This window comes from Stegastes partitus, unplaced genomic scaffold (genome assembly GCF_000690725.1).
Source record: "Stegastes partitus isolate 25-593 unplaced genomic scaffold, Stegastes_partitus-1.0.2 Scaffold2243, whole genome shotgun sequence".
In the NCBI taxonomy this organism is placed as follows: Eukaryota; Metazoa; Chordata; class Actinopteri; family Pomacentridae; genus Stegastes; species Stegastes partitus.
In genome coordinates, this window is record NW_007579974.1 from 44,244 (window position 1) to 55,075 (window position 10,832).

General features: G+C 40.5%; 1 protein-coding gene across 1 annotated transcript; it reads left to right on the forward strand.

Annotated features, from left to right (window-relative positions):
* The first annotated feature begins 368 nt into the window (after positions 1-368).
* On the forward strand, positions 369-8,131 carry LOC103374421 (corticotropin-releasing factor-binding protein-like). The gene is made up of 6 exons (XM_008304509.1): positions 369-486; positions 1,402-1,559; positions 2,751-2,961; positions 4,302-4,456; positions 7,137-7,257; positions 7,894-8,131. Exons 1-6 carry the CDS (start codon positions 369-371, stop codon positions 8,046-8,048), a joined length of 918 nt encoding a protein of 305 aa, XP_008302731.1. The 3' UTR covers positions 8,049-8,131.
* The last annotated feature ends 2,701 nt before the right edge of the window (positions 8,132-10,832 follow it).

A 10,832-nucleotide genomic window follows, 5' to 3' on the forward strand; every position in this document is an offset into this window, starting at 1 on the left:
AATTTAAAGTGTAATAATAGATTGACATGCCTTTTTGTTTTTTCATTCATAAAAACTGGCTCCACTCTCTATTGGCTTCTCTAACTGATGTTATATTGTGCAGCAGTTTGATGAAACGTAATTTACAGTTTGACTTTTAACCACATCACACGCTGTTGTGATCAGTTTCCACATCACCGGGCTTGTTTAAAAAGCTTCGGCTGCTTTTGCGCGCACACGATCGCTGTCGGTCGCTCGTCAGTGACCCTCGGATGCAGGCCTGCCCGTCTGTCTGTCCGTCCGTGCGTCTGTGCCGCTATAAAAGCCGGCGGCGCGCAGCAGCAGCGCCCTTATTCTTCCTCCTCAGCTCCAGGAAGCGCTCGTGCAGCATGTCGGTGGCTCCGCGCGCTCAGCTGCTCCTCTTCCTCGTCTCGCTCTCGTGGAGGACGGGACTGAGCCGCTACATCCAGGTACGACCCACAATCATCACAGTCCAGCTGAAGCTAAGTGGGATTATCGATCCAGTCAGAGGGGGGGGTAAAAGTGATGCCTGGAAAGTTTTTGAAATCTGTTCCTGTCATTTTCCTTCTCTCTCTGTGTGTGTGTGTGTGTGTGTGTGTGCAGGACTACGAAGCTTCAGATGGATTATATTCTCTGCTCAGTTTGGCCCAGAAAAGAGAATCAGAGGATTTTATTTTCCGCCGACCTCTCAGTAAGAACTGCTTTAAACAATAATGGTTTTATTCTGTTGCTCATTATAGCTGCACTTTATTATAAGTCTGCTGAGAACTGCTGCATAGTGTTAATACAGCTACTTTAATACTAAGCTCATTAATTGGTTAATTAATTCATGCAGACATCTTCTCATTCATGCAGATGTTGTTCCTGACTTTTGCACACTGGCAGATAAAACATTTCACATCACACTTTAAGTTTATGGCCAGTTTAAGATCAACTCCTTCATGTTTCTGAGTCTCTTATATGTTCAATAAGTCATGTTGTAACTTGTGTGTGTGTTTGTTCTCACATTACCTGTGTTTTGAGGACCTAAACATCTTTACATATTCACATTATGAGGACCTGCCTTCTTTGTGGGGACAAACAACAAGTTTAAGTAGAAAGACTTGGTTAAAGGTTAGGATAAGGTTCCTGAAACGTTTAATATTTAAAGATGTTTATACTGACTGTGGATGGTGACTTCTGGGTGTTTTTTGTTGTAAAGTACAGAGGCAGTTACTTTTGCTTACTTTGCTTTTGCACTTTTCTTTACTTTAAAAATATTTAAAGGTTGTGTGTCCAGCACTCAGTGACACTGGGGTTATGGATAAGGTTTAAGCAGCTGTTACAGTTAGCTTTAGGGTAAGTCAGTGCATCGTCCTCTAAAGTGCTGGACTCCTGACTGTCTGTCCATCTGCTCTGTAGGGTGCTTGGACATGCTGGCCACTGACGGCTACTTCACCTTCGTGGCGTCTCGACCACAGCTGGCTTGTGCTGCTTTCATCATCGCTGAGCCCAGCGAAGTTATCAGTCTGGAGCTGACTGACGTCAGCATCGACTGCGGCGCTGGAGACTTCATAAAGGTCGGCCCACTCGCCAGAAATAACTCCCACACACCCCCCAACTCAAATGGAAGGCAGGAAGTTGAGGGCTTTTCAACTTAAACCCCCAATTCTATTTAATCTCCCTCTCTTCGATTAAAACGATGCCAAACAAGGTTAAGGCAACGTTTAAGGGCCAAACACCACACTGGATGGATCCTCTCTGCATTGGTCACATTACCCAGAGCAAAGTGTGGGAAGAGAAGGCTTTAGTTCTGAAGCCAAGCCTGCCAGTTCAGCTCATGTGGGCCCAAGTGGTAAAAGGCACGACGGAGGGAAAGACTGGGGATGTTATTTCATAACACCGACGGGGTTGACAGTCTGGGTCAAGATGGGATCTAGAAACCAACAGCAGCTGTGTGTGTGTGTGTGTGTGTGTGTGTGTGTGACCTGCACACATCAGTAGAACGAATACGCTCGACACAGAACAACAGCCCCACATCAGTTTTATTTTTATTTTAGCGCACTATCTGTATAAATGAGATTTACAGAATATTTATAGGATTGTTGGATTATGCTTGTAATTAAATATGAGTCATAACACAGCAGTGTACATGCTGCTGCTGGAATAATAACCTTCAATAGAACAGCCAAAGGAAAGTGATATGAGAGATACGTGATGCTGCCTTATGCTAACTTTATCTTAGTTTTATATATTTTAAATCATATTAATCTAAAGTCAACCAACCAGCTGTTAAACTTCCATCATGATCACATCCTGCTGTGTCTAAAGACTCCTGTAAATGGTATTTCTGTGTTTCTTTTCAGGTACTTTCTTTTTCTTTCTTACACAAAATGATAAGTTTTGGCACGGTTTTGACTATTTGGTTTTGCACCTGATACAAATTTCTATCTTTCATTTAAAATAATGCTTGAACTGCATTCGTTTGGCCCTTTTTCCTCAAGTAATATGAAAGATATCTTTAACTAAAAGTACAGGGAGTAAAATGAATTAGCTCGAAAACGTTCATCATGTCTTCTTAGTGATAATATAATGTTCAGGTTCTCTATTCAGACATGTAGAGTGTGATTCTTATTACCTGACAGTTAATATAAGAACCACACTCTAATTGTCTGAATAGAGAACCTGAACATTATAAAATCATGAATTGTTTTTGTGTGTCATGACTAATGTTTATTATATTTACTCCATGTGATATGTGCCTCCTGCAGATGTTCGATGGGTGGGTTCTGAAGGGGGAGAAGTTCCCCAGCAGTCAGGACCACCCCCTGCCTCTGCACCAGCGCTACACAGACTACTGCGCCTCCACAGCACTGGGAGCCACCAGCCGCTCCTCCCAGAACGTCGCCATGATCTTCTTTCGCATCCACAGCCCCGACAGTGGCTTCACTCTCGCTGTCAAAAAGCAACACAACCCTTTCCGTGAGTCTCCCCTCCCCCTCCGAGGTCAATTCATGGTCTAAAAGTCTAAAAGCAAAACAGAAGCAACATCAATAAAAGAAATTTAAATTGTAAGCAGACAGCCTTGAATCTAAGCCAGACTTGTGTTTGTTTTTATATGTGCATTTTTAAAATGAGGACAGGACTGGTGGTACCTGCCCGTGTGCATGCATGTGTGTCCGTCCTGGACGCTTGTGCTCGGTCGAGCATTAATCAAGGCCGAGAGCGACGTGAAGAGATTGAATGAGAGGGATGCACCTGTTTTCCAGCTGCTTGACAAACACGGTGTTAACACTGTGTCAAGCAACATAACAATCACTGTCGCGCTACAAGACGAAGACGGACAAAGAAAGAGCACTGACACAAAAAAAAGGGAGTTTGAATGGATTATCTATAGGTAGGCAGCATAAATCCCAGGCGGGTGTGTGTGACGTTTTAGCCACATATAGATGATCACCTGCAGCTGTCCACAGTCTTGGCCCTTCAGTTTGTCTGATTAAAGCTCCTGCTGTGGCACTTTGGTAAATCTGGACATTATAAAGCATCATTTAACTTTACAAGCAAAGATGTGACGTATATATATATAGTGCATAAATGAGCAACAGTAAATGTGTAGACTTTTCTTGGCCAAATATTTCAACTACTTTGAAAGGTATACAACAATACAATAATAGAATAGAATAGAGAATAGAATGCCTTTATTGTCACTATACACATGTACAATGAGATTAAGAGCAGCTCCTTCAGTGCAACATAGAATAAAGAACAAAATAAAGAGCAAAAAACACAAAATAGAAGAGATTTAAATATAAAATAAGATAAGTTATATATACAGTATAAGTTATATAAGTTATATGCTGGATGGATTAATACTGCCACTTTTGCTCATTTAATCCTGTTCCTTTGTAAATGTGACAGTTATAGGCATAAAAATGGAAAAATTGTGTCCATAGGAAACCATAAAAGCCGCTGACCTGATCTTTAAACTCACGGATTGACCCTCCTCCTTCACCTCACAGATGTTTCTAAGTGAACAACACACCCGCAGGACTAAAGTGTTCCGACTCCTGTTGCTGCCTGTTTACTCTGCCACACTGTTATCAATTCAAATTTCATTATTTTCTGATCTTTGTCATCAGATCTGGAATTAGATTCCCATGCTCAGTCCTAATTGTGTCCCTTCCATGCTGTCACCCTTGATTATGTCCAATTTGTGACATGAGGTGTCAATAATGAGTTTCTCAGCTGATGGGGAACTGTTAATTTGAAACCTCTCCTCCTTGTGTGCGCACTTGTGTCTGTGTGTGTGTTTGTGTGCAAAGCCTGTAACATCATGTCTCAGAGTCCGGAAGGCAGCTTCACCATGGTGATGCCACATCAGCGCAGGAACTGCAGCTTCTCCATCATCTACCCCGTGGAGATCCGACTGACAGAGCTCAGCCTGGGGCAGGCCAAAAGCAATGAGCTCAGCCCACAGGTAGGACACACAGAGACACGAAAACAACCCCCTGCTTCTGAGAAAGACACTTCCTATTGAAAACCTATAATGCACTTAGACAGAACAGTGGTACTTCAAGGACATAGTAAACTTTAGTTTGACTATTGTGATTCAGTTAACAGAGTGATGTTCTGAGGAAGCCAGTAAGGAGAGTTCATGTTTGTCTGTGTACCACTCATACAAATATATTAATTTATTCTAATATTTTATTGTTATAGCTCAACATCTGTCATTTTATTTTAGTTTCAGTAAGTTTCAGTTCAGCATTAACATCTATCAGCATGAGGTGAAAACTAATCCCATCATCATTCTGTCACCCACAGTTTATGTAAATAAATAAGAACCTATAGTGACAATAAAATGGACACAGTTTGTTTTATCCAGTTCACCTGAAACATTCATTCACCAACTCATTGTTGCTGCACATATTACCCCAATAGATTAGTTCTGTTCAACATTTGTTAGGTCTGCACCATACTATGTTAAGCACTGTGAGATTATATGTGTTATGAATTTGCGCTACAGAAATAAAACTGAAGTGAACTAAACTAGATGGTATATTTCAGTGACCAACAGGCAGCGTATCCCTTTTCTCTGACATGTTTGGTTTTTTTTTGTTTGGTTCCAGGTAGCATGTGCCACAGCAGTTGCTAGTCTTCCTGGGTTACTCGATTTCAAAATACCTTGTAAAAACATATATGAACACAGAGCAAAGTACACTACCAAACAACAGCCAGCATAAGCGCTATCATTCAAGACAAAACAAAACCAGAACAACAGGAGTTCAAACTCCCTGCTATATTATCTACATCTTTGAGACGTCTTTTCATCTCATAAAGGCAGACATGCTTGCTAATTCTTTAACCATGTGATGCACTTTGGTCTGTTTTGATGACAGCATTCCCCTAATTTAGCATGTTAAATATCTGTATAAAATTGAAGTAGCTCAACCGGATAAGACGGCAGCCCATGTACAGGGGCTATAGAGACCCCAACGCAGTGGTCATGGGTTCGACTCCCACCCACGGCCCTTTGCTGCTGGTCTCTCCTCATCCTTCTCCCCCTTTCCTGCCTCTCTTCACTGCGCTGCTCAATAAAGGCAAAAGCTCATAAAAGAAAATAGGCTGAAATTCAAGATATATGTATGAATGTATCTGAAGTTAAGCAGCTTCACATTGACTTTAAAATGTATTTTAATCTATATATTGGTGTAAGATTTGCTTATATTTGAATTTTTGGAAATATACGTAAAATTACCTAGTTATCATGGTCTTCTCTGCATGATACAAATGAAGCAGGCAGGAAGCAGGTAGTGCAATTTTGTACAATAAAGGAGGGGAAACTGCAGGACTTGCTCTGTGCAAACAAAACAAAATCCACTCTTCAGCACATATAAAGATGCACACATGAGCATGTTAAATCTTGTGTGTTTAATCTGTATGAATACTATGGTGTAAACATGACAGTCTGTAGCCTGCATTTGGAAAGAGAAAGCTGTTTGACTTTGTTTACAGATTTGATCCTAAGCTAAGCTAGCCAGATTTTTCTCCAGCAATAAGTCTAATGTTATTTAAAAAAAAAAAAATAAAAAAAAATCATTAGAGGTCCATCACTCTTTCTATCTGAGTCTTGGCAAGTAAGTAAATTATGTGCATTTTCCAAAATGCCAAACTATTCCTTTAACAAGTAAGTTTTAGTCGCTGTAATTTGACCGTATCCATATTGTATGTGTGGACCTACACAGGCTCTTTGTTTTTTATGCCCTCTGTCTCTGTTTTGTGAGCACAAGCCGGATCGGTTACACAGAACATTTTACTATCCACTGCACCATGTGCAACTGTGTGTGTAACTAATAAATCTGATTTGATTTGACATTACAGCACCGTCAACTAAAAAAAATACTGGCAGCAAACCTCTAAAAATATTTTCACTGAAAGCAATCCAGGCTTTTGGAGAGTCATCCAAAAGTCAGTGTTTTGTTTGGCAAACAGGCGACGGAACCAGACTGCTGCTTTCAAAGACTGAGCCTTCAACGCTGCAGTTTGTGATTAATAATTATATTGAATTCTAAAGCTGCGATGCTATAATCAGTGTGAATTGTAGTAACGAAAAACACTTCAGTCAAAACATATATGAAGCTGCTGGAATCTGTTGTTTGTTGCATCAGCTGTTTGCTGCTAGCAGCGAGCAGGTGAATACAGTCAAACCTTTAGCAGTTCAGGAGCCAAAATATTTTCCGCAGAAGTTGCTTGAAGCTTGTCAGGCCAGCAGGAACATGTACAGCATCACAAGTGTTTCTTCATGCACTGATTTAATGGATTTTTTTCTTGATATGTCATAGATAACACACAAAAATATCAATGAAGTTACCAAAATGAACTGTAACCATAGACGTTAAAATGCTAGAAAATGCATCATTACAATTATGAGAAATATTAGAAATTATGAGTTATTTTACAGTATTGTTGTGGGACTGCAGCTGCCATAATGTTCCAGTTGTTTTTACAGTGCATATGTAGTGGACATCAGCCAAACGTGGACCTGCTTTGTCAACATTTTTGCACCACCACTGGCCGAACCCACAGGGACCAGTTTTTAATGGCAACGTCCGATCCAGGTTTGGTAAATTTTTTTCTTTCTTTCTTTTTTTCATTTCCAGAGACAGCTCTGGTCGGGCTGCTCAGGGTCAGGCGACTACGTGGAGCTGCTGGGAGGGAACGGGGTCGACACCTCCAAGATGTTCCCTGTAGCTGACCTCTGCTTCTCCCACAGTGGGCTCGGTGAGTCTGCACCGATCCCCTTCACCCTTATCCAGTATGAATCTGTGGAAATCGCAGCACTGTATTGTGTTATACAGCGCTATGCTATGCTATCTTTAAATCCTGATCTTCACTGAAACCTACCCAGTTTATCACCACGTGTTTTGACGTGTATCTCCCTGTCATAGTCCCACGCAGTGTCCAGGGTCGTCTCATGACGAGGACACTTCAGAGTATAACCATTATTAGCAATTATCATATATTATGCCATAGATGAGTCATTCAGAATAATAGCATCCCACATGTTGTCCTCACCAAATAGTCCACCTGATGTTAACATGACAAAGGCAAACATTTATAGTTTCCCCTATTTGCTTTGTCATAAAAGTCCTCTGTGTTTGTAGTAGAAGTAGGGTCGAACCACTTTAATTCACTTATAAAAGACTAATTCCTACATTTTGAATCCTGTTCTTCTTCACGATACGTGTTTAGTATGTTGTGCTACATGCAAAAAGAACAAAAACAGACTTCAATTATAACTAAATGAACATTAATCTTGTACATTCATTGGCAGTCTAGAGAGCAACGGTGCTGGAAGTGCCCCAGTGTTAATTGTCTGTTTTTCTCTTTGGGTTTCCGTCCCGGTGGCGCCTTCAGCCCAGATGAAGATCGGTTGTGATAACTCGGTGGTGAGGCTGGTGTCCAGCGGGAACTTCGTCAACCGTGTGTCCTTCCAGTACCGACTACTGGAGAACAACGAGCTTCCCAAGACCAGAGAGAACAATCTGGATAACTTCTGCTCTGTAGAATGAGACCACACACACACACACACACACACACACATATTACACACACACACACGCAATCACACACTCACCCGTCTCACTGTAAAAATACCACTTTAATGAACATGTCCTACTTCAGTAATGCCGTCAGTAAGTATTTTGTATTGTGTTTGCCACATGTTTTATTTCATGGCCTAATTCTGTTGGCTTTGATCGCACCATATTTATTTTTATTCATCTCAAATGTATAAACGATGGTGGATTTCCTCTTTTTTATTAAGTCATTTTTTCTGAAAACCTGTGATACATTAATTTCAGACCTCCTCTCCGTTGTTCTGATTTAATATCAGTTTTACACCCCTGCTGTCTTTCTCTTTATATTGCCTTGAGAATTTAAAAAAAATAAATATGACTTGCATGATGAAGCACATTTTTAAAGATCTGCTTTTGTAAGTCACTCTGTTTTATTGAGCCTTCTTTAGCGTCATTATAGAGCTGCGTTTTCTCTCGGTGTTTGATCGTGTGTTTCTGTAGGATCCATCTATTTTACCCCAAAAACCACAGGACTGCTTTTCCCTTTAGGGCTGAGAAAAGAGAAGCTGTTTGCATTTACATACCTGCAGCTTTCATGTACAACAACGTTTGGCTGTGATCAAGAAAAAAAAGATTCAAAGCTTGATTTTCTACCCAGACATGTGACACTGCTTTAGTCTCAATGACTGTTGGATGAATTGTTATTAAATCTGACACAGATCAAGGCTGGAAGAGTTGGAGAAAATACTTTTCTGTGCAATTTTATTTGCGACATAACATTTGAAAAGTCAAGCTTCAGCCCAGTATTCATTGTGTAATCGATTTCATACATGATGGAGCGTCACCATGAGGCAGCATGACGACAGCAGGAACCTGTAGAACCGTTTAGAAGACAGTTTAAAGCCTGAAACAGATCCAAAGCAAAATATACAAGATGGGATTGTTAAGTGTTGTATCGTCACTGAGCATATGTGAGTCGAACCATGTTTAGATTGATCAGTTGGCAGCATTAACAGCCCCTTGGATAAAATTCAATCTCAACATTAGTCTCATTATTTAATAGCCGTCATATATTCTAAACCTTCCATCCTTTTTGTGCAAAATTCAAAAATTGCCAAAAGGATGAATTTGTATTACTTTGCCGATTCTTTAACTTTCAGTCCTCAACATCGTCTGGTTCAAACTTTCACACGTCAACGATTTTGGTTTATGACCAAGTCTGCAACAACGATACCTGTACTTCCTGTTTGATGCTAATTAGCAAATGCTAGCATAACAAGAAGACCCGGCAGACAAGAAACTAAGAATAAGAACATGGTAAACATTATATCTGCAGAACATCAGCAGCATTGGTGAGCATGTTAACATACCAATGACTGTTGTGTTCAAAGGTCCTTTCTGGTCATTGATTGAGGCCCTAAAAACACATCTCTATGTGTCAGGATGACAATATTTAAATGTTTTTTTCAATCAAAATGAAGGATATTGTTCCATAAACCTCCACCCTGCAGGTTTACAAGATTGGTCCCTTAGGTTTTTTATGAAACCCAAGAGGTCTGACTACTGTTTTTGTCATAAAATAGCCGTGGTGTGAATTGTTTTGCTCATAATGTGACTTCAATCATATAAAACACAATATGGACATGTTAACAGAGTAAAAAAGAAATGATTTCCACCAGAAGATGTCTTCAGTTACAGGCTTTTGCTGCCCTTCATTGATGGTATTTGGTTTTGATGGTTTGATGAAATCCCTGCTGTCATGTGGACGTGGAGCGAGTGACCTTGTTTCTGTAGCAGATGTTAAAGTGAATCGCTTCCACCACGTTAGCGCAGAAATATTCACTACAAATAGACACTTTAAGGCTAATTTTAGATCAGATCCTTCCAGTGCAGTCGGAGAAGATTTACTCTGCAGCGATACATGTGTGTAAATGTGAACACGTATGTGTTTTCCACTGTATTAAAATGTGTTCTTGGCAATCAGTATTAAGCAGTGACGCATGCATTTCTCTTATTTTTTTTGTAATCCAATCTGTTCCAGAGACAAACTCTGAAACAGCTTTGGTTGATCGATGCTCAGTTCATAATTAAAAGGCTTAATTCAGAGAGCACGGAATAAAACAGCACAATGTTCTAAACCTGTGAGATTAGGGGTTTGTGTGTGACCCCTCTCCATCACTGACTGTTCAACCCTAATCTCTCATACGCTGTACAGCTGTGGATCCTCATTCTGAATGAATGTGCAGCTCTTAATGGGATTATCCCACAAGCCTCAGTGCTCTTATCCCCCTCAACATCCCTCTGACTGGCTCGCTTTTGATCTTCTCCTTACGTGGAATTAATCTCAAACCTGCTCAGCCGTGATGATTCAATTAACCAGCGGATGTCTTTTTTCGCTCGATGTGTTGCAATTTTCAGTCTTCATTAGAGAATGAAACGCACTTTGGATGCCATCGAAAGGAATGGAGTGTAATAATTATTTGTTTCTAGCGCTGGACAGGACGGTTTTAAACACTCAGTGATGTATTTTTAGTGGCCGGTGATGGTGGACTGGGAATGAGTTTGTCACCTGTCAGGCCAGCAGAGGTCACGAGTCCATGAGGAGGACATGTGAGCCTGTACACAATGAGACATGGCTGTGTTGTTGGTATTATGAACACTGAAGGAACAGAATGAGGAGATTATGTTTATTCAAGATGTTATCCACACTGGACTGGTTCATGAATACACAACACAAAGACAAGTCTGTTACTTCTAGTTTATGTCTTTGTCCTCTTT